Here is a 24,554-nt window from a genome sequence, read left to right as displayed (position 1 = left end):
ACAATTAAAAACCAAGACACCCACATTTAGCCATATGTATTTGCGCATTACATTATGGAGTGGAACACAACTTTCTGAGTGTATAATTGGCACAAAACATAGGTCCCTTTCTGTGCATGCACAAGTTGCCTTCCTGGAAAAAAGTTACCTTCACTGTCTTCTGGATTCTCTTCTTCATTAGATGCTTCAATATCTTCATCCTCCTGAGCTGACACAGTCGAAGCTACACTCTCACACTGTGATACATCTCGCTCCTCACGGGGCCTTCGTGAGGACTGGTAAAAACATAGCATTTAGATTTGCAAATATTATTTCCTTTTACATGCATTCTCATGTATCAATCTGAGGTTGAAATGAAAGACAGAATCTCTGTTTAGCACAGATTCATCCACAAGAGCACGCTCTGAAGCTCAGGCCAGCTTTTGTTGCCTCTCATCAAAAATAAGTTTGGGAACAAACTACTGTCTCAAGATATGTTTGGTGGACAACAGAAGTACTGCAGCAACACACTGACACTTTCGCTTAAGTGAGAGAAGACTAGGACAACACTGAGTTTAGAGGATTAACACTCAGAGTTCTACTTTAAATGCCCCAAAACTTTCAGTTCCTGGGCTTCTGCCAATTCTCTTGCTCCATTTTGCAAGGTTAGTGCTTACTGTGTTTCAAGGTAACTGCTATACAGTGATGACCTGAACTTTTATAGTTGCTGATGTACCTAGGAGGAATGTGGATTTCAGAGCACTAAAGAATTCTTCAGGCTAGAGTGTTCTGATAGAAAATTTTCTATTGAACTTTAGAGCAAGAATTGATTAGTGTCACAGGTCAGTGAGCATCAACCACCTTTTCTAGGAGATGTATGTCACAACACAAATCCAAGTGGTGATTGCAAAACAGTCTTAGTGAAGCGTGACGAATGACTTCAGAAAGATGCCAAGTTTTCCCCTGCAAAATATTCAGCGCCCACCGTCCTTACCTTCTGTTTGTGCTGTTGGAGGAGGCTGTCCAGATTGTGTCTCCTTTTATAGTTGAAATAAAAGTTCTTACACTGAGCTTCACTTTTTGTCCCAACCATTTTGGCAATTGCTGCCCAGTTTCGTCCATGTTCCACTAGGCCTGTTCAAACATATAAGAACCAATATTTACTATGATAAATAATTCAGCTCTCCAAATCCTAATAAATGCCTGTAAGAAGGTAAGATACAGAAGTACTGCTGTCCGTAAGAGAATTCTCACTATGACAATGTACTTGATAACTACTTACAGAGTGAAAAAAAGCGGTGTCAACCTGAATGTCTGCTTACGAAGCCTTCAAACTTAACTCTTTGCTGTTGCTAATATGTAAAACTTCTGCTAAAATACTGATTTTATGCATAAAATTTATGGGTAACAGTATCTGCCAAATGAATAGACAAGTTATAAACTACATTAGCTTTTCTATGAAAGGAATGTCTTATACAAAAACACATTACTCTAAGAAGTTACATGACACACACACCTTCACAACATGGACATGTGTAAGCCCATGTTGTACTCCATGGACCAAGTGCAACATCAAACAGTTCTAAGTGAGCCACATGAAAACAGTCAACGTGTCTCAAAAAATTGATTCTGCCTATCAAAGATGTCTGCCTTTTTTTAAGTAAGAAACCAACAGCAAATCTTGAATTATTCATTCAGGGTAGTGTTGCAAAATATCACAGCACTCATATTCTGTAATTCAGTAAATAATTGTAATTATGTAAAAACAAGTATTCAGAAGTAAGTCAAAAGCTTTACAAGGTTTACCTTTCTTAGCAACTTCCATTTCTTCTTCTGTCCAGCGGGATGTCTCCACAGGCTCTGAAGAAGCTGAAAAAGAAACAAAAACACTGATCAGAGAAAGGACAAGGATTCACTATTATGGCACCAATCGTGCATCCCCCAGTCAACTAATCTATTTACATTAAGGCTTGTTCAACTCATTTAGGAAAGCTGCTTTGGTCAGTGGGAAGTAGTCAATCTCCATTAAATCAAGTCAGAGATATCATAGGAACCACCTCAATGAAAAATAAAAGAAAACCAAAAAACAGTAAGTAAAACCAAGCAGGAAACTAAGTAGAATTCAAAACAAAATACTTTTCCTTCACATATCTGCATGTGTATCATTCTGTTTAAATTTCTGAATGGCATTAACCTGCCACAGCCTCCATTTCCTTTTCATAAATTATGCCATTATGCACAGCATGCAAATGGACCCTTCCCCACTTCCATCAAAAAAATAATAAAAAGTAGGACACTATAAAGCATCTGATCCCTTGAAAAGCTATTTTGGATTTTCCAGAAAACACTGCAAAAATGGTTAAAAAAAGAAAAAGCAAAGCCCACTAGTGCCTTAGTCTAGCTGCTGACAAAACCCCACCACCTCGACTGAGCAAGAATGTCTATCACAATCTCTGATGTTTACAGTTAAATACGAACTGATTTGCCCACTTTGTTCTTTAGGATACTCAAAATATCTGAGCAACAAAAGAGCTGTTACAAATTCTAGAATAGCAGCTGCCTGAAGTACCCAGCTGAGGAGCCAGGAGCAAACTGCCACAGCAGAGCACTGCAAGAAAAAACAACCAAACCTGCCCTACCATCCTAGATAATTATTTACTAGCCACAAGGTACTCTGTTTGCTGGTATTTCTGCACCACCACAAATTACGTTAGCCTTTTCAGAAATGCAGTCAGAGACAGCATAGTCTTTTTTAACCATGTGCCAAGAAAGTAACATTTTAAAGAAGCTTCTTGCCATCTAACGCAGAAACAACAACAAAAACAACTTGCTAGGATCTATTTCAGCTTATGAAACTCCTACAAGTACTCAAATATCAGGTCTACTTATTTAATGATATCCTCTGTGAGCTACAGCCTGTAAGGCAATCTGTGTCAAAGGCTTTTGGATCTCTACAGATCCACCCTTAACCCTGCAAAGAGAGAAAATGTAGTTATCACAGGTCAAACTGCCTTTTCCAACCCTCACATGATTCTAACAGAGTCATCTGATTACACATATACTATTCATGAAGTTACACTTGTGAAGATTAACAGTACCACAGAGTCACAAAATACAAGCAGCTCTAAGAAAAAAGATGCACAAAAAAGGGCATAACTGACATAACAGTGAAGAGCCTGATGACCAGATGGGTCCCCAAGTGTCCTATAAATGCTACTCACAAGGTTCTGGTGGGGGTGGAAGAGGTGGAGGTGGTTCTTCAGTGGCTGCAGCTGCAGCAGCATTTGCTTGTGCAGCTTCATTTGTCATTGATCTGGTGATTCTGCCCTTACGACGACCTTGGCTATTGGCAGTTTTTCGGCCCCTAGGAGCAGCCTGCTCCCTTTCCTCTGTTTCCTCTGGTGCAGCTTCAGTTTTGTCCTTTTCTTTGGTATTCTCTCTGGGATTAGTTAAAATAGAATTCAGTCAAATTCAGATAGCCATTATGGACAGATATTCCTGAATACCAACGTAAAAAAAACCCATAAAGCCAAACTAAACCACAAACAAAACTCCACAAACCCAAAAGACGCCTTTAGTGAAATAGAATTCACTTACTGTCCACAGTTTAGAATTGCTAGAGAATAACATAGATACACATTATCAACTCCACAGAAAAGATGAACTGTGGTAGAACATATGAAAAAAGCCCAAACCAGCAAGATATGAATATTATTACATGTGCAAAAAAATAATCCCATAGCCTTTTTCACCAGTTTGATTAGTTCAGCAAGACAGAGAAATTCATACATCTAAAAAAAATAGTTTAATGCACAAAACCTAACCTAAATAGGAACAGTTTTCAGTCCAGATTTCACTGCAGGCTAATGTGAATCCCGTTCTGATCTTTGCAAAATAGAAAAATGCAATCTAGGCTGAATGAATGCATTTTCAGTCCATATACTTACTTAGATTCCTCCTTCTCGTCCTTTTCCTCCTCATCTTTCTTTTCCTCCTCTTTTTTCTCTGCTTTGTCTGCTTTTTCCTCTTCTACCTTTTCTTCTACCTTTTCTTCTTGAGAAGGACGAGCAATTTGTTGCTGAAATGAAATGGGATTTACATATTATAACAACTTGATCACACAAAGATGCAGCAACTCGTACAGGCTTCTTTTGCAGAGTGAGCAAAGAGGTGATAACGAACACGTACATGTGTCAACTATTACATGTGCTGTTGTATGCCACACTAAAAAAGAGAGGTCTGACCAACATCTTGCATAGTAATGGTGTTGCTCCTCTCAAATTTTATTTTTAACGTTGTCCATTTTGAAACAGTGAAACGTGATAGCTCACAACTTGGAAGCAGATCTCGTAGCATGAAAATTAGGACCAACTCTAAGTCACCTTCTCAACGCTGTCGTTCGTAATTAAGAAATATAAATGTTCAAAAAATTGGGTCAGGCATTTTAGACTTACGCTTCCAGTAGAAGTCTGGAAGGAAAATTGTAGCCTAGAATTTCATTTTTTGAAAAAAACTATAGTCTTTATTGAGATTATAGTTTTACGAGCACATTGAGCACTGGCAAATGACAAAGTAATTACCCGTTATTATCCTAAGGAAAACAGCGCACAACACTATTTACACATTCCTTCTTAAAAGACTCTCACTTCTTGTCTTTCAAAGCAATCCAGATGACTACCATGTGCAAGAGTATCTTATTTTAGAAAGCACAGAAATTTGATTTAAACTTTCCAGAAGGTACAAACAGGAATTAATGGAAGAAATTTCTCTTACTGAATGTGATTACACAGAATTACCAGCATGATCCCTTACAGATGCTAAAAAAATAAGTAAATAAAAAAACAAAACAAAAACCTTAAAAAAAGGTACAAAAAGTATGGCATTGTTTTTGCTATTCCTTATCACACACACAAAAAAGCTTTTGCATTTCCTTTTGCTGTTAGAGGTGGCCTAACATTAGGCAAGCCAAGTATCCTGTGGTGTTTTAAGAAAGCATTAGAAAAAAAGACACTGCTCATACAGGGAAAAACGAACAAAAAGTATCAGGAAAGATCTATCAAATGTGCCTACAGAAAAGATTTAATTAAGATTTAGTGTTGGTATCCTCCCTAAATACATTTAGGAGCCTAAATACTGCTTTTTGCCATCCTTCATGATGTATCCGTACATGGCCAAAGCATCTCGCTTTCCAACACCACTGCATTTCTATGTGCATAGCTCACCTGCAAATCCCTTCCTCTCCAGACTAAAATCCCAAGCAGGAGTTGGCTACCACTAAATAAACCATGTAGCAGCCTACTCACCAAATTACCAGAACTCTTATATGAAGCAAACAACACATGAATGAATACTGCTGATGGGCCTCAAAAGCCAGCAACCCATCAAGCATCTGATGCTTAATCCATATTGCACATTCATGCTGAACAGTCTCCGTAACAAGGTGATGATTTGAGTGCCACCAAAAAAAATCCAACCTTTCTGTACTAGGCACCATACAAAAAGAATGAGAAAAGAAACTGAGGCTGCAGGTGAGGTTTTAGCAGGCAGACCTCTATTTAAAGGCAAGGGGAGTGGGAGGAGGAAGAAAGAGCTCTCTTCCTCCTCTCTGAAAATATCTAAGTTTATTTAAAATGTATGATTACAGTTTAAATTCTGCCATATTCTTTAAATATGTTTTCATAAGAAACTACAGAATGTAAGAGGAGATGGGGAGTCGGATAGGGCCACACAGGAGTTTACACTAAAAGGGCTTGAATGGGTTAAAAACCCACTGCCTTTAATGAGTCATTCATTCAGAAGGACTGCAATACCCAGATGGTCTCACTCAAATATGGTCTGTGCAGAACCAATCTGTTCCTTACCAGGCATTAGACTCTGCAAGTCTACTTCAAAAAGCAAGATATATGTAATATTTATATAAAGCTACATTTCAAACAATTTCCCAAAGTACGTTTGGCAATTCATGGAAAGACAATGACAGAGAACTATGAGATTGCTGATCTAGGACTTCATTAACTCAGATTTTACAATCCACTGAAAAATTCCTCAAAATAGGCTTTTCTTTTTCAACAGAGGAACCAACCTTCCTGTAAGCGTAGCAGCAGGTGTCACTGTTCCACTAACAAAACTGAGGCTGGAAATAGTCACAAAAAGGTCTTGGTTTTGACATTTTAAATCATGTGAACTGGAGCAGAAAGCCCAAACACTAACTGCTATCATCCTCCTGCAAATTATTAGCATTTAAGATGCTGCCATTACTTGATTATGCAAGAACAAGATGTCAGAGACATGCTAAGATAATTTATTTCCATCGTGCTAGATTGGCCTCAAAAGCACAGAGTTAAAAAATGCATTTTCAAGAATAAAAGAAAAAATTTTTAAAATAAAATCTGTATTTTACACATAATCTATTCAGAGAAGTTGCTGAAAATCCTCTGTTCTTTTTGCCTGACTAACTTAACATCACGCTTTGTAAATAACAGGGTTCTCTATTTCACAGTGAATTTATTTAACATGCATATCAATAGGTCAAGTGCAGGTTAAACACAAACCTTAAAACAGTCGAAGCCTCGGTCAGCGACGTACCTGCACATTCATCTGTTGATTAAAACTTTTACTATCCAGGCCAGGGGACGGGCTTTAACTCAGGGCTCAATCCAAAAGGACAAAACCCACACCGGCACCGACATCACACAGCTCTCTAGCAGGGGCTGCCTGACCCAGCAACGTGTTTATTCCAGGAAATTGTGTCATTCTGCCACTTAAGCTGCCTACAGCAGAGTTGCCCATCTCACATACAACCTTCTAATCTCACCGGAGTCACCAGAGGTAATCCCCACCGAGCCAGGCTTGATTGGCCGGCACAGACATCCAGCGAATTTCTGTCTCGTCAGATCACTGGATGTACCAGCTGCTCCGGAGGCACACGGCTCCATCTGCGGCCATGCACTTGTGCTGAGCAGGCAGCCAGCACAGGAACACAGCCCTGACCCACCACCGCTTCTCTAGGAGAAACTTTACTCAGAGAGAACCTCCGTCCAAGGAGGTATTTAAGGAATTCTCTATAACCAATGCAAAAGCATCGTATAACCATGTTTTCTTCTGATACTCCATTAAAAACTTGAATTTGAAGTTTTTGAAGGATCTTATTTGAAGGCTCATATTTGGTTTACGACGCACTTGTTAGTTGTCTCAGTGAACATTCTGGAACAGTTCAGGTAGCATTTTCTAAAAAGCCCTTGCTAGACATATTTGAGGACACAAAATAGTATCAGAATTTAACAAGCTTTACGTCTCTTGACGGGTTGCAATCTAGTATTTAGCTCCTCTAAAGTAAAGGTGTCCCCACTGAAATTTGAGTCAAGTTGTACTCGCTACATTCTCTGAAGGATTTCACCATTATTACCACGATTAATATCTTCTTCTCCACTGCAATATTCCACTTGCTTGCCTTCTAATTTACAAAAATATATGAACTATTAAGAGTTTAAACTGAAGCACCCGTTACTGGCATAAGCTCATCTTGGAGCAGATCATAAATCCTACATGACTTGCCTTTGCTGATCAGCAAGGAAGTTTCAGGTTGCTACTCAAAGATATGAAAAATATCAGCTTCAAAGCTGGGGCACAGGAGGGAGAAGGGGGATGAATTGCATTCTGCAACCGTAAGATAAAAGTTCTGGCAAGCAAGGCAGTTCAACACTCTCAAGTTCTTTTTTTACTAGCTGTTATAGATGTTGGTAATTAATCATTAATGAAATTAAGAAATGCAAGGATGATTTTTGGTACTACGCAATTCCTTACTACAGCATTACTAGAATGCTAATGACAATACTTCTGAATTTAAACTTCCAGATATGGTAAAATTTGCCATTTAAAAGGCTTAGACTATTTCCTTGAGTTTGCAAGCATACTTCAACATTCGTCAGACCTATGAAGCCTGACACTTATCTGCATCCTTAACAGAGCACACACCAAGCCTGTCTAGCACTTTCTCAAATTTTAGTCATCTGCTGTAGTACTTAACGTGGATCAACAACTAGCAATTAAGACCTACAACCCTGCTAAAATTCAAAGGGCAAGTAATTGGAGTTGAACAAACAGCAACTTCAGTGTTCCTACTCACACATTGAGTTATTCACATATAAATTAGCATTCACAGGAGCAGTTACAAAGTCAGGCAGAGCACCTTGTGTTTCCCTTTATAGTGTGCTAAATTCACAAATCTATGCCCTTGTGTACAGGGGTGTAACCAAAATCTTTCTGGTTTATATGCATTATCCAAGAAAAACAAACAATTTATGGGTTGAGAAATCCAGTTGGACTTTGAGCCTGACCACCAAGTAAACATCACTATTAATTTCTGCTTTTTGACAAACACTGAGATTATGAAGTGATTATATATTCCCCACAGCAAGCCACATGCTACACCTAATTTCTGTTGGTCCCAACACAGGATTTAATGATGGATTCAATACAATGTCTATGGCAGGGTCCATAAAATGAACTGTCATAAAAAAAGCCACAAATATGCAAAGGAAGGAGATATTCCACAGAATTACAAACAAACTACCCCAGAACACCCTTGAAGTCATGATTACTTAAGTTTAAAAAGGGAAAAAAAAGCAGTAAACGAAAAATGATCATTTTTCCTTCACCTCCCACCTCCTGCATGTAATATACTTGCTGTATCGGGCAGTAAGGCAGTTGTAAATATGAAACAATAGAATAACAATACCCAAGTGATGAATAAACTTTAGATACCTGGTTTCTTCCTCTGCGTTTACCATAATTTCTTCGCACAAGGGCCTTATAATTTTCATTTTTCTTGGTCAAATAATAATATAATACACAGTCGGGAACATTCTAGAGTGAAAAAGTAGTAAAAAATTAGATTAGGTTTTACTCCTATAAGAAACTATGGGTTTGGTATTTAATATCTCTCAACACTTAAACTATTCAGCCCCTAGACTAAAATAAGATTCTATTAGGTTTGTTTACTCAGCAGGGAAATGAATTCACACACAAATATAACAATATAACTATGCATAAAATAAAAGTGTTAAACAAGTCTCATGTATTCATAATATCCCTTGGCTACTTCAGTCTGCATGATTTAATCTATAGGAGACAACCTGCAAGTTTGAAAGCTTCTATTTATCATGACAGCTGTACATACTCAAAATTCTGCAGTAAGTCTTAGCAAATCCTAATTCTCCATTAATTCTTACACCAGTTCTGCAAAATCAGTTCTAAAGACTACAACTAGTTCTAAAGACTAATTCAGCCAGCAGTAGGATCCCACTGACTTGAAAGGTGGTGGCAAGACTTCTTAGAGTTAGCACAGTAGCTTGGCAGAGCCAATTATGTCTTTATTCAAGCACAGAGATAGTTAAAGAAGCTTACCTGCTTCAAAAAGAAAGTAAGATCAAAACTCAATGAAGTGTCATTCTCTTTTATTGTTGTCAACAGTGTCATTTCACTAACTTTTGTTAGATGTTTGCATGCACTGATTATGTTACTGATCAAGTATTATAAAACCCTGTCAAAGCAGTAACTTTTTTTGGACTTAATTTTTTTTTCCAGGAAGAGAAAATGATGCTGGGATAAATGACTTACATTTGCAAAGTTAGGGAGCCCACCCTAGGCTCTACTTATATTAAAAAAGGTCTTACCTTTCGTTCCAGGTAGGAAGCAATTAGACCAAAGTTCTTGGGATGTTGGACAAACCTTTTGTAAATCAGAAATTATTTAAGTTTAACAACATAATTCATGATCAAATAAGCAAAGCAGTCTTCCAAACAATCTGTTCCATCAGCAAGCCTTTGATTTACACAACTGAAATTAGTCTAAAAAGCCCAGCTTTTGAATTGTGCAAATTTAAAACTAACTACTTAAAATTAGCTGATATAATGAGATCATATACCTACTCTTCTCACTTTAATCTCATCACAGAACTCAGTTTCTTTTGAGAGAATTTCTTATCTAAGGACTAAATGCATGTGATGAGCCTACTCAGGTGAAAAATGAGTGGCAAAGTCTAAAACTTTTATGTTTCATTCATCCAACAAAGAACATTATCAAATATTACTGCACAAAAGCTTCAGCATTCCCGATTTAACTGATGTTTACTATGGGGTTAGGTATTTAACTGTCATTTGCAATGTAATAAAAATAAAAGGTAAGAAAGCCCATTACTTTTCCTTAAAAATCTCTTTCTCATGGTCGGTCCAGACATTCATGAATTGTCTGTCTTTATAAACTTTCATGGGATCCTCCATCAGACCATTCATATTAATAAACTTCACTCGTCTTTGTTCTGCATCAAACATCATGGGAGGAATGACAGAGAGCTGACGCATTTGTTTTTCATTATTCTACAGGCAAAGAAAGAATAAAAGAAAAAGTAAAGAATACAGAAAGTTGCTTCTAATGTTTACAGTTCTTGAATTACACAACTCTTTAAAGCTCCACCACAGTATACATTCACAGTTAGTCTGAAACTTCTTTTTGTCCACTTAACTCTTCTAGAAGTTGCCACTACCCCAATGAGCATTTACACAGTCAGCTAAAGGAAATAGTGTTTCAAATGATGAAAAACTAAAATGGTGCAGGGTTTTAGAAAGGAAGAGTTTTCACATTTGTTAGAGCTGTAAAAAAACAGGTTGTAGCAAGCCTGCAATGAACACAAGGCACAGGAGGAAAATCTAGGACAGATACAATTAGGAAGCATAACCCATAAAAGTATTCGTAAGACTTGTTTCAAGCCAAACTTCACATAAATTCTCTCAAACCAGCCCCCAAAGTTTTCTCTTATCAAAAAAATAAACCCTCTGAAAGAGACCTTTCACTGACAATAAAAGGATATTGAGTTATTTGCTGTGCTGCTACAGCAAAGTACAGACAATAACCTCACCTCCTGCTCAGAAAGTCCATCAATGATTTCAGAAATCTCATGTTCACTTCTAGCAATAGTTGCTGAAAGTCCAGCTCCTCTTTGACCAACTCTAGAATGAGGGGAAAACAGAAGTAGTGAGGATAAAGTGGAAAATAGCTGTATTTTCAGATTTTGTACACAACAATGACAACCTTCAGAATTCCTTAAAATCCTGTTACCAGTCTCCCAGATCAGCTAGGACTGTTCTTTTGCAAGTAGGCTCAGGGTACAACCTCTGTTCATGTACTGCAAATTCTAACAACTGCTCAGTTTTACAGGCAAATGTGCAAAGCTCACAAGAAGGGTATGCTCGAGTCAACATCCAAGGAGTGTTACCAGTGATTCCACTGCAAGCATGTGTTTTAGACACATTAATACGCTTCTGCTGAGTATGAGAAATGTTCATCAGTGGCACAGAGATCACGACCTTAATCAATACAACTGAGACACTGAAATACAGCTTTTTTTTTTTTAAAGAAAAAAAAACACAAAATTTGCCTTTCACCAATTTAATCAAGTTACTAACACAGTGCTGAGACCCATCACAATAAAGGAAAATTTTCAACTTTATAATTGATAGGGAGAGCTGTAATTTGGAAGAATTTTTCAGCCAGTGATCTTTACACTTAAGAACATCATAATACATTAGGGCACACGGATCAAAAAGCATTTCAGAGTTAAAAATCACTGACAGACATTAACACTCTCATTTGCTCACAGGTTTTACTGAAGTAATCAGTTTGCACAAAATCTGTCAAAAAAACCCCTTAGTATTTTCACAGCAACAGAATTACAAGCACAGCTATAGACAAAGATGCCACTACATTAGAGAACATAAATACAGTGAAAAGAGATAGCCCCGTCCCAAGCAGTTTGCAATTACAATGGTGAGATGTGTTTTTAAAGTAAAAGCTTCTCATAGAAGTGCTGTTTCCATTCTAACAGTTTACTTTTTCCTCTTTTCTTGATTCCCCAAACCCAGATCCTGCAGTCTTCATGATAAATTGCAAACTATCCGCTTTTCCTATGTTTTATGAATTAAGGTGATTTAGACAGATGGGTAGGATGAAATCTTTATGGGGCTTGAACTCTCAAAGGTGTATTAAAATGGTTTCAAACATTGGATAAACACATTTTAACACAACTGAATCAAACTTGACCTAATTTTAATGCACTACCTACACTACCATAGATAAAGTGAGCTCTCAAATGAATTGCACTTCATTCCTTTTCAGACTTTTTGTACAATTTCCATTTAACAAGTGTCTGATAGATTAAAATTAAATAATAGGGACTTAATACTTTATAGGCAAACCCACATAATTCAAAAAGCAAACGTGTCTGGAATAAAATTACATGGCAAGTAGAACAAAAGATCACTCAAATTGTTAATTAAAGAAGTCAAATGATTTTTTGAGTGTGTAGGCTAATGAATATAGGGATCATGAAACACAGGAGTAACGGAGACACCCAGTGACAGAAAAACACAAGGATAAAATAGGGCGTAGGCCCAAAATGAACAGGCTCACGTGAAACTGATGCTCCACAAATCTCTTTGTGCACTTCAGCAGCTTAACTCACAGTCTCACTGAGCACTACAACCTATGAGCCTTTGCTAATTACCCCCTTTTCCGTATTTCTTTCGGAAAATACGGGGTTTGAGCAGGTCTAAAAAAGAGGGATAAGCAAGCACCAATTTGGACATCACTAAAGCAGCCCAACAGGACACCAAACTGATGAGGTTAGCACTGCTGACAAAGCTGATAGGGAGGGACAGGAAAGGGTGAGACATAAGACAGTGAATATACAAGGACAGTCATGAAGACCCTGAGGATGTGAAGTGAAACTTGAGCTCAATGCCATGAAACACGGTGAACAAATGAGAGAACATTTTAGTTTATATTGTATGATACACTGACATTCCTTTTAAAGGAAAAAAGTGATGAGCATAAACCAACCATTAAGCTGAACCAATTTTGTTATAAATAATTCTAAAACTGAAGTTCTAACATGTATTTTGTAGGAATACTTCAAATTCATGGTAATACCTTTGGAATCGTTCTTGCTGTTCTCTTTGCTTCCGGATTTCTGGAAATTGTTTTTCATAGTATTCTCTTGTTTTGCTCTCCTTTGCTTTCCTGCGTGGATTATTTTCTATCCTGTCAACTTTCTTCTCCCATGCCTCCATCAGCTGATCATAACGCTGACAGATTTTCTGTTCCTGTTAAATTCCAAAAGTAAGCCTTGAACTAAACAAAAATACACTAAGACATCAGTCCACATAACATGGGTAGGCTCCCAGAATGAACAAGCATATTTTTCATGCTCTAGTGGCTTCCATTTTGAAGATGACACACACCCAATTTTCAGCAGAGAGAAGGTGAGGAAGTGGATATGAAAATGCAGATTTTGACTATTACACACTATTTCTTTGCTTTACACATCACAACAGTATTTGGCAACTGTTATTACTGCCTTCCAGAAATCTCACATCTTCTGGTACCAGACTTTTCATTAGTGGAATTGGTTTAATTTTTATTTAAATGTTTAATTAACAGAGTGGGGTTGGAATGATCACAGCATATCCTCAATCTCAGCCATATGTAGGGAGCTGCTCCTACATAAAAAAATCCTCTAGGACTGTAAGAAGAAAAATACTTCATTACATTTTTATGGTGGAATCTTCCAATTCAATATATAATCTTCTGCTATTCATAATAACAATAATGATCTTTCAGACATCATCCAAAAGAGCCTTTTGACTTTGTATACCACTTGCTACAACAGCATGCAAGAGAAAGCATTAAATCAATTAATACTGGTATCTAGCATATACGAGTTGGATTAAAAATGCTGTCAGACTTCAAAAATCAGAAATCTGCCCTATTTTCTTTCTGATACTATAGCTACTATACTAGAAAAGAAGTTCAGAGAGAAGCCAGGCATGACAGTTAAAGATTTTCACTGGGTGTCTTCATGGAAGAGACATCCTCTTTAAGAAGAAAAGCTTTTTCCTTATTTTAGTTCAGATGGTTTTCAGTCACATAATCAACAAACCAGTTGTAAACTTGTAGTTTATTTTTCAATAAATCAACAGAATTTTAGCTTACGATCTTTTTCTAATCGACAGGATTTACATGACATTTGGGGATGCAAGTCAAAGATCCAGACAGAAAACCAGCTACTATGTGCTCTTTTTACAAAAACATGGCAATATTACCCGTTGTTTTCTTGCATGGTTTCTTCTTTTAAAGAACAGTATTAGCTTTTTCCTCATCACTTGGTTTCTGGAAAACAAAATTAGAACAATGTACATAAGAATTAAGCACTTCAAAACTACTCAACAAAGCCCATTAGGTGTTAGAAGCCAGATCATTGTTATGAAAAGTATTTATTTTTGGGTATAGACAGCAGAGAGAAAATTCCTGACGAAGCAATCATCTAACTAATACTGTATTTTTTCAGATAGAAGATTCTTGAAGATAGGTAAGACACGCAATTGAGACACAAAAGCTTCCAATTTCAAGCTATGTGCTCTCCTTCACCACAAGAAAAATAATTTGCTAAAATGAATAAATTTGGCTTAAGATGATACACTTTGGGGGAGTGTAATTGTAATTCAGCCCTGAAGCTGAGAGGTTTACAGTATATTGCTAAAAAAAAATAAATAAGTATACAGCTACATTTGAAGAAGTGGAGCAAGTGTAGATCTCTTACACGGCACAATGACAAGAGATTAAAGCACTTACGTTTTGATGTTTTCATGGTAGACTTTTGTGTCTGATGGTTGGTTGTAAAGTGGCTGCAATTTTGGATTAGAAAAGGTATACTTAGGACATCTCAATGTATGTAATTCTAAAAGTACATGCAATGTATTTAACAATAATTTAGTATTCTGCTAACAGTGCACTCAATCTGAGATGCAGCAATCTGGAAGGACTAGAAGATATTCAACACAAAGCATAGGTTACTTAAAATTAGATTATAACTACTTATGTATATAATAGTATTTATTTTATTTTTTGTTTTCATATTTCAAACTGTTCTCTCAAGTAGATTCCAATCTGTTTTTAAAATGACACTTATGTGGTCAATCAGTTCACTCAAGCCCCAATTCACCAGTGCATTTAAACACACGGTTCCTATATACATAACCACAGAACTACATCTGTTTATCACAACAGAATTACAGCAACTGGCAACACATAAAGGGGAGGGGGGGGGGGGAACCAAAACCAAAACCAAATCCAAGCACAACTTACCAGTTCGACTTTTGGACCAAGACCTTCAAATATCTTGTGAGCTTCTTCTGCTTTTTTCTGCAAGTAAGATTTTTGTATAGTCTAAGTAAATAATCTGAAATTAGTGTCAAAAGTGTATTTGAACTCTTTCACTTACGCTAGGTGCTAAACCCCTCTCTACCCAAACTATATCCTTTTAAATCTACTTCTGCAATGTTGCCTCAGCAAATCAAGAAACACGTACTTGAATCGTGCAGTTACTACTCCGACCTCTGTGTTTGGAAGCTGATAGAGCATAAAAGCAGAAACTGACCTCTGCAGTTCATTTAATAAATAATACAGCAAATAATTGTTAAGAGGAAGAGAGGGGTCCAGTAAAACAAAGATTAGCTAACTTTGAAAAATTGAATTAATAGACTAAAATCCTCCAATTGCCAAGTCTGAGAGTGTGAATCAATGTGTACATATACAAACATGAAGGTACATTAAAGGTCCTCCTTCCCTCACACTGGGTCAAGACCTCAAAATAATTCTGACCCTAAAGGAGGCAGCTCTAGATAAGACAGTTGGCTTTCAGAAATTCATTTCAAGCCTGTACAGTCTTCCTAAGCCCTTTCTCAGCAGAGAAGGCTATCTGAAATAACCCAACAATCTAGTTCAAATTTGCTTCTTTCCCTCCAGTAGCTATATGTGCCAGCCCTAAGGCATTTGTAAAAGAAAAATATAGAACAGACTAATCCATAAAGCAGTTATTATTAGAAAATGTTCTGCTAAGTTCTAACCTCTTTCCATGTAAATTCAATCTTGAGGAAGTATTTGGAACTCACAGCTGTACAAAATAATGATATATCAAGAAAATATTATAGTATTACCTGGGTACAATGTTTTTTCTGGCCTCAAAAGATTTAAGTCTAGCCCTATTACTTTAACCAAATTTTAACCAACAGTAGCTGACTATTAAAAGTAATTATCCTAAACTGCATGGTTTGAAGATGAAAGCTGCCAAGGGACTGTCCTCTTGTACAGCTGCAGAAGAAAAGATACCAAACAAGTGCTATGTACACAAATGGCTTAACACATCTTTAGTAACCCTTTAAGTAACACAGAGAGTATTGGCACGTGCTATTAGTATTGAGCCAATAAATATTGCCATTCTACACTACGTGTAATTCATGATATAAGAACTCAAACCAAGTGTTAAATGGATTCACAAATGAATCAAGCTTGGTAATTCCCCTTGTATATAGAATACCATATGAACAGCTGCACAGACAGAAGCAGCTAATAGATTACTATATATTGACACATTACTCCACCTCAGGCAACACAGAAATGGGCTTCCTCATCTCCTAGCACATACACAACATGGGGAGTGCAATAGCAGGTTCAAAATTCTGTTGTAGAATCCACCACTAACCAGTTAGCACAGAAAGAGTAGCACAGCAGCCCGCTAAGATGTACGTATTGCTGTACATTGGTTACATCAGTTTTTATAACACAGTAATTGCCCCTAAGCCCTGTATTAAGTAAATACATCAAACTTCAGAGACAGCTGGGGGAAGGGGAGAACAGGCTGGATGGAATGCTTGGGACACAGTTCTACTTTAGAAGATCTAGTATTGTGTTGCAGTTTTTTTACCACCTCAAACTTTCAAAAATAGCCTATTGTAACAGAAGTTAGCTGTTCCTCTAAACTACAAAATAGAATTGGGAAATAAAACAAACATATACCACTCTCACAAAAGATCATAATATGTTCAAAACCAGCGGATATCCAACTCGCTAATCTCAAACTACCAGGGGAAAAAAAAGCAGGAAGCACTTTGCTGCTGTTTGTGATCTACTGAGCTCTTGTACTTTTCTCACCACTTATGCAACGCAAGCTCACAATTCACCTACATACTGCTGCTTCTTATCTGTTCATTTAACCAAAGTGCCAGAAGTCAGAGTTTAAAGAGAAGGCATGGAATCTTACAACATATGCAGTTTTCCCCTCCAGCCAATTTAAATGGTGAGTCTTCAGCCAAGCTTGTCAGTATTTATGTGAGGAAAAGAGAATTTAAGACTAATTTCTGAAGCATTTTTTCATATCTATCATGTGTGTGTGTTCATATATACCTATATCTACCCATCTCAACACCAGGTTCTAGGGATAAGACCCACAGATGTGTTTCTCTAGACTGCTTGCAAGATAAAAGGATCCTGTGATCACCAACAGTCATGAAAGTGTCTTTCATTTAAAGAAGTAAATGAATATTAAAAGAGGGGAGGGCAAATCAATAAAGCAGATGAAGCAAAAACTGCCCCACGGAAGTAAATGAAGACATAATGAATTTTAGCAGTGGGGTCAGATTCACAGCTACACTATTCAACTAAAAAGCACTCTTACCCGATTCTCATCGTAAATGATTTGGACAATACTGCGGTGTTTCTGTTCCACTGGAGGAGGGGAGACAGGCCTCTCTGGCTCTGGAGGCTTAGCAGCTTCTTCTTCAAGTTGTTGCTAAGAGACGAAAGAAAGAAAATCAGCCATCCGTACCATGTTACCCTTACCAGTAATTAGTCACCAGAATAAAATATGCAGCTGATCAACAGTTAGCACCGCCTGTTATTTCTCTTCTTAACTGACAAGGAGTGAATGAAATAGTTTTAATGCCAACAAGGATGATAACAAGACTATTTTTTGTACTATTAGTAAACCAAATTAAGTGTTTACAAGACTCACCTGCCTTGAATAAGACTTGTTTTAGTTTGATGTTTAAAGACACTGTCACTTTTACCACTATTTAAGTTTAAGAAAAAGTATTAACTTTGGAGAACAGTTACACCAAACCTGCCTTTTCACAGAGGAAATCATCCACAGCACTGACTTTCTACATTCCAGATATTCCAGTGCCATTATTACTACTGTCTCATTGTTTAAAAAGGCACAAAAAGTCCTAACACTCCTCATCATTCCAAATGCACTTCAGAAATAAATCATTCCACATGTATTGAAGTTCCAAGACTGTTACAATACCAAAGCAGCAAAAAATACCAATAGCAAAAAAAAAACCACCCTGTAATCTTTTCCTAGCTGCTACACTGCTGTGATTTGCCTTCACACCAAATAAATCTGGTTCAGTGACATCTTCACTTTTTAATTGTAAATATCCTTCATCCATGGCTGCCACAAAGATGCAACAAAGAACTTTGACACCAGGGATCCATCCTGTCATACAGTACTGGCTAGAATGTGCTATACTGCCACATCAGATTTCCAAATCTAACGTTTTTGCAAAATACCATAAAAATCCAGGCTCAGTTACTGCAGGCAACAGAAACTCTGTCATTTTTTTAAAGTACAAATGTGCACAAATGAACTTTCATAGTTGATATGCACAGTACTTGCTGATTTTGTGGAAAAATGAACAAACAAGAAGATAAGCATCATTAACACACAGCCAGGTACTTCGTGACATCCTTGGGATTTTTCTGCTGAAACTCACTTTACAGGTCACTAAAATTCAGACATAATTAAATGCTTCCAGACCATAAAAACATACCACTCCAGAGTTGTCTATTTGTTCTCCTGGACCTACAAGTTAACGAATCCTACCATGCAACTCATTTCCTACAGAGGTCTCACTGAAAGAATAAAAAGGTAAAGCTGGTACTACATCTATGGATCTTTGAAAGTCTTAAAAGGAAAAGGAGACAAGGACTTTGTTTTTGCCAATGAATAACAGATGCCTAAATTGAAGGGTGGGTTTAGTTGGCCACAACAGCTAAAGGGAAAGCAACGACTACTGCCAGTAAACATTTCCTTTGCCTCCAATGGCTGAAATGCAGTTCTCTGATGCAAAACATAGCTCGGACCATACTAAAAAGGTGGTATTTCCTTCTTTATTTCTCTGCTGTCTCTGTTTACACGCATCCTGCCTACCACTTTCCCCAAGGCTGACCTTAGCTCCAGATGTTAGGATCTCTTGCCCTTGTGAAAGCAGATGATCCAGGGACTTTTGTACAAGCTCTGGTTTTGGAGATGCATGCAAGGGATTCTCCCCTTGCACAGACTGCGAAAGAAGAAAGCTGATAGTCTCCCCTCACTCAGCAGTCATCTTTAAAGCTGAAATTACAGCCACAGTGCCCTTGCTTCACTAGTCATCTAAAAAAAGTTCAATATAAATCCATCTACTGGTGGTGTTCCTCTATGGCTTCCTCCCATTTTCAAAAATGCTTAAAACTACGTGATGTCCAACCTATTTAAATGTTCTAGCAAAATCATACACCTAATCTTCCCTTTTTAGCTTGTTCATTTGGTTCATGTACCAAAAAATTTCACCACCACCAAAAACGATGCTTTTCCACACCTTTTTCACTGGCAGATAACAACAGTAGTGTCTGTTATGCTTACTTGCTTTTTCTTCAGTTTAAGGATTTGCTGTTCAACTTTCGCAATTTCACGATCTACGCGGTCCATGCTCTGTATCAATTCTTCCTTTGACAGCTTTGAAGGTGAAGCATTTTGGTCCTCCCCACAAGGCTGACCAGAAATTGGAGAAGATGGTCCCTCATGCTTTCCTCCAAAAGCTGGGTCCTTTCATGGGGACAGGGTGGTGGGGGAGATTGAGAGAAACCAGTCACACTGATAACATGAATAAGTGTTCAGTAACTAAACTAACATGCATGAATTTAAAAGAATTTCAAGTTATATATATCTCTGTTGAGGAGCTGAGTTAAAGTTTAATATTTCAGTTTACTAATGCTCTAAATATTTTAGAATTAACTGACAGCTCATTTATGATACTGTAATTTCAAAGTCCACCTTCAAAAATAACAGCACACTTCAGTGTTTACCTTGAAACTGACATAAGATCAAAATATCTCCCTTATCTTCCTTAAAAGTAAACAGTATCTTTTATCTTTAAAGGCAAGTTACTTGAGAGCCAATCCTCAATACTCTGCACATATACTGATGAGGATATCCTTGTAACCATGATGAGCCTGATAAAGTACATCTGGAGTTAGTTGTGGTTATAAATGTGAAGTTCTCTTGAACTTAACACAACTTCAAAATGATGACTTAAGAGAGGACAGGTCACTATTTATTTGGCTTTTGATTTTTTTTGTCTTTGGGGGGTTTTTTGTCTGTTTCCAAACAACATAATTCAACGTGCTTCATGTTCTAACATCAGCACTGATGTACCTTCTCTTTGTTTATGTCCTCAGACCATCATGCGCCATGACTACCTAGCTGGCAAATGCTAGCTCAGCAATACAGCCCTCATTCAAGGCAATTTGACTAAAAGATGACGTGTCTGAATGCCTCTTCTCCTCAAGATAATACTAGGCTGTATTTCTAAATCGAGACAGTAGATTTCCACACGTAGCACCTGGATAAAAACTCAGTTACATACAAGCATGTTAATGTCATTTAGTTTCTCCAACCCCTTTTGATCTTCGCCATGCAATACAGCAAGTTACTAAGAAATCACACGCTATCATAATTTCACTTTACTTGACAGTTTATCCACATGATAAAAGGAATGGCAGAGAGAAGACAAGTAATCAACTGTTTAAAAATCTGGTGCCTATTAGATTTTGAATCCATATGGTGAAATTTTTCTTTACATGATCTGGGTCTAGAGACTTGAGCACTCACCTTCATAAGTCACACCCTTTACACAGCACCTTTTTGGTGTGTGAGGCTGCATGCTTGTGTGTGTGCATGAGAGAAGGTATTTAATATTAGAGAGATTTGTCTGCTCTATACAAATAGCTTTCATCAATATTCAGTATCTACAACAGATCTACGCCAAAACTAGATTGTCCTACATTTACCCAAAATGAGACAGTGATGATTAGTGTTATGTAAATAAGCAGATTCATTTTAAATGCTTAAGAAAGGGAAAGAGGGTGGAGGGGTGTACTTTGACCATTCAGTACAAATATTAATTACAGAAAAAAACCAGATCTGCATTCATCTGCCAGCAGCTTTCAATTGAAAAGCAGAAATTTTTCATGCACTATACCTTAATCATTCTGCAAATGAGTTTTTAACGACTTAAGAGCGCAATGGCAACTCAGAACACCAGTATCTTTACTGTGTTTGAGGCAGACTTATCTCCTTGTTCTCTTTATAAGAGTAACGTTGACTCATGACCACAGATTGTGATAATGCGTAACATTATATTTCTGGGGTTGAAAAATGAGCCTAAGCAAATAAAAAAATTACCTAACAGTAAAGAATTGATTTGCTCACTACAACATAGTGAGTTGCACCTTCAGCAGCGCAACAGAAAACGACTTTACCTTCTTAATATCTGCAGATCTCAACCCTTCCTGCAGAGGATGCACTAAAGGCAAGACAGTAGCTGCACTGACACGCTGAAAATGGGAATCGGAGACTTGCTCAAGACGTGGTCGCTTAGATTCCAGTGAATCATGATCTGTCTGAGATGGACCTGGATGAAATTGCTGTTCATATCCAGTTCTCCTTTCCTGAGGCCTAATATACAGAAGAGAGAAACTATTAAAATACACACTGTCCATACAAGAAAAATATTTGGTGTTTCTCAACCCTTTTCAAATATATAGGAGATGCAATACAGTAAATCCCCTTCTAAACAGTAAGGCAAACAAATGTTTCTAAGTATGACCTTCCAAAATACAGGTTAAAATCCAGTGAAAAAAACAAAGTTTACTTGAATTTTAAGAGATGGTTTAAATGCATGCCCATCATTACAAACACCTGATGAAACTCAACCACTGCTACAATGATACTGTTCAAACCAAAGCTCTGATTCAAACTGTAAACAAAAAAACCCATGAGATAAACATAGTATTATATTCCACTGAACACAGATGGCCACAACAGCTCCATTATTTTCTTTTTGCAGTCAAAATGATTTTTAAATATACACAGAATGCTTGAAATGGGCTACGAGTCTATTTGGAACTTGATCTCTACTAAAACACTACTCTAAGACAGAAACAGTCATTGATTCAATCCATGAGTCATCTAAGCCCTCCTCCTCCTCCTCTTTCTCCAAAAAATGCAGAACACATTATCACTACCTTCTTCACAGAGCAACGCACAGGATGTCCATAAAAGAACCTCATATGCTTCAACATCTTCCTATGAAGTGCCACTGAAGAGATGACAGTAGTTGCCTGTATTTTGCCAGAACTACTGAATAAGCTTTTACAAATTTACAAAGAGGGGGAGAGGATTTATTTCTGCTATAAACTGACATTTTGAGAACTCTAAAAGCTATTATGATTCTCAGCACTAAAACAGAGCCTTACTGGCATTTGGTGACAAAAGACAAAGGCAATACACAAACCCCAGGTTTCACTATCACCAAGTTATTTCTGGGAATATTCTAATGAGATTTTAAGCTATACCAATATTTAAACAACATTCATCACTGGTATTTGTTCAGAACTAGGTATCTCAGTTATAACCAAAACAAACTGCTAGCAGTAATCCAGCATATAAAGTTGACCCTAGCAGATATACTCACTAAGAGCCTAAGTAAAAAAAGAGCTTGTTATAAGCAATAATACTTGCTTACGACAGCACATCAGCATACTAATATGCTAAAGAATTGAGGTGCATAAACCATATAGTAACCTCTTCCCTAAACAGCAGCATATTCTTGGTAACTTACTACAATCCAATTCATCTTACCCTGATCTATAGTTGGTTTTTAATTTCTAAACTTGATTTTCAGAGTACCTCCAGTATTCTTCAGGTATACAGTCAAACAAATGCTTCATATGTCCTCAAAACTTTCTTGAACCTATCAACCTTCCAGTAATACTAATGTACACTTGAACATTCATCAGTATCCACCATGAAGTAACGCATTTTACTGAGAAGATACTACCAATCTAAAACTAAGTTAGAACGTATGATTCAATGTATCTGTGCACTCCACTTGTCCTCAGTTAACCTACTGGACCCAGATCAGTTGCAGCTACTTACAGAGACAGGAGTGGTATATGAGACTGACAAAAAGGGTATTTAAAACAAATGATATGGAGCTGTGAAGTGTCTTGCCAACAGGAGCATACAGTCTGATTTAGTCCTCTGTGCCTAGAAGTCCATTTTCTGCCACATTTCAGTGCTTTATAACTCTTACAACTCAAACACCCCATTAGCTCTATTGTTTCTTACTTGCCCAGCCACACAGATATCATCTGTTGAATAAACAAGTCCAATCTAGAAAAGTACGACAGGTAGTATTCACTCTAACAACTCTGCACTTGTTGCTTCTACTCAGTAAGATCAAATTATCCAAAGGTACAAACTCTACACACTTCTGGCCTGAACCGCATTAAAAACCTTGTGCTGTGCACTTGGATTCTCAGGAGTTTGCTGTTAGGAGAGGTGTGGGCAAAGTGAAGCAGCCTGTCACTTCCTGTCTGTGAAATAAATGCATTAGTTAAGCCAAAGGGACTGAGGAATTACACAACAGTTACAACACTCAAACACAGGAGACCAACACTACTACGACGGAGCACCATAATGAAGTCCAGTACTTAAGACAAGAACTGGGAAACACAGAAACCTTTCTATTCAAAAGTTGAAACTAACTTTACGGAAAGCACAGATGCATAGAAGATTCATGTCAGATACTTCAAAACCAGCATCCTCACCTGTCCGAGCCCGGGTGAAATTCGGAAAGCAAAGAAGGCCTGCGCCGAAGTTGCTGCTGCTGTTGCTGCTGCTGCTGCAGGAGCTGGGTTGCCTGACTGACTTCCAGGTGAGACGAGCGATAATCGGGAACTGCAAATTCCTAAATGAAAGACACTTCTGATGTTAACAAGAACAAAGGTACAGAAAACAGGATCAAAAGAGTTTGGTGTCCCAGCATGATCATTTCCAAAGATACCAAATACAGACCAAGACCAGATCACTAAAACCTTAATCCAGCTCAAAAACTAAAAGCTTGTAAATGGCAGTTCTAAGTTTTGAATGAACTTTAAAGAGACTGAACACTTCTGCTAAGAATTTCACCCAACAATTTCTAACAAAACACAAATGAGTCAGCAGCAGAAAAATACCCATTCAAATCAATTTTGTGCATCCAACCACAAAGTGGTAAAATGAGAATGTATTTCAGTAACCCTGAAGCCATTTCTTCTGTTATCACCTCAAAACATATTTACATCAGACACTCTTAATTAGAACTAAGAGTCAGACAAGACACATTTCATTTATAGTCAAAGTGAGGTACAAGATAATTTATTTGTGTCTATGGGTCTTCAAAAGCAAAAATTAGCTTTAAAAAATGGTATGCAGCTGCCATTAACCAAAGAGAAGCTCTACAAGACACACAATAAGTCATTACCCATAAGATTTAGTTTTTACAAATTATCTGAAAGTAACTATGGAACTTGCCAAAAAG

At 37.4% G+C, this 24,554-nt stretch overlaps 1 protein-coding gene across 7 annotated transcripts in view; it reads right to left on the bottom strand.

Annotated features, from left to right (window-relative positions):
- The window catches only part of NCOR1 (nuclear receptor corepressor 1), a 67,313-nt gene that overhangs the window by 27,237 nt on the left and 15,522 nt on the right, over window positions 1-24,554 (bottom strand). For 4 of the 7 annotated variants that reach the window (XM_030472630.1, XM_030472629.1, XM_030472633.1 and 1 more), the window contains exons 3-19: window positions 23,803-23,942; window positions 21,451-21,646; window positions 19,553-19,735; window positions 17,546-17,659; window positions 15,178-15,234; window positions 14,665-14,717; window positions 14,136-14,202; window positions 12,964-13,136; window positions 10,895-10,985; window positions 10,177-10,355; window positions 9,654-9,708; window positions 8,743-8,844; window positions 3,927-4,057; window positions 3,201-3,418; window positions 1,786-1,848; window positions 974-1,113; window positions 149-275 (exon numbers count right to left, since the gene is read on the bottom strand). In XM_030472630.1, the coding sequence (XP_030328490.1) occupies window positions 149-275; window positions 974-1,113; window positions 1,786-1,848; window positions 3,201-3,418; window positions 3,927-4,057; window positions 8,743-8,844; window positions 9,654-9,708; window positions 10,177-10,355; window positions 10,895-10,985; window positions 12,964-13,136; window positions 14,136-14,202; window positions 14,665-14,717; window positions 15,178-15,234; window positions 17,546-17,659; window positions 19,553-19,735; window positions 21,451-21,646; window positions 23,803-23,942 (2,089 nt within the window). Of the gene's footprint in view, window positions 1-148; window positions 276-973; window positions 1,114-1,785; window positions 1,849-3,200; window positions 3,419-3,926; window positions 4,058-6,564; window positions 7,106-8,742; window positions 8,845-9,653; window positions 9,709-10,176; window positions 10,356-10,894; window positions 10,986-12,963; window positions 13,137-14,135; window positions 14,203-14,664; window positions 14,718-15,177; window positions 15,235-17,545; window positions 17,660-19,100; window positions 19,265-19,552; window positions 19,736-21,450; window positions 21,647-23,802; window positions 23,943-24,554 lie in introns of those variants that run through there. The other 3 variants (XM_030472632.1, XM_030472635.1, XM_030472636.1) reach the window with 3 other exon arrangements.

Source organism: Strigops habroptila (assembly GCF_004027225.2).
Source record: "Strigops habroptila isolate Jane chromosome 13 unlocalized genomic scaffold, bStrHab1.2.pri S16, whole genome shotgun sequence".
NCBI classification, from domain to species: domain Eukaryota; kingdom Metazoa; phylum Chordata; class Aves; order Psittaciformes; family Psittacidae; genus Strigops; species Strigops habroptila.
This window is presented reverse-complemented; position numbering and strand designations above follow the sequence as displayed.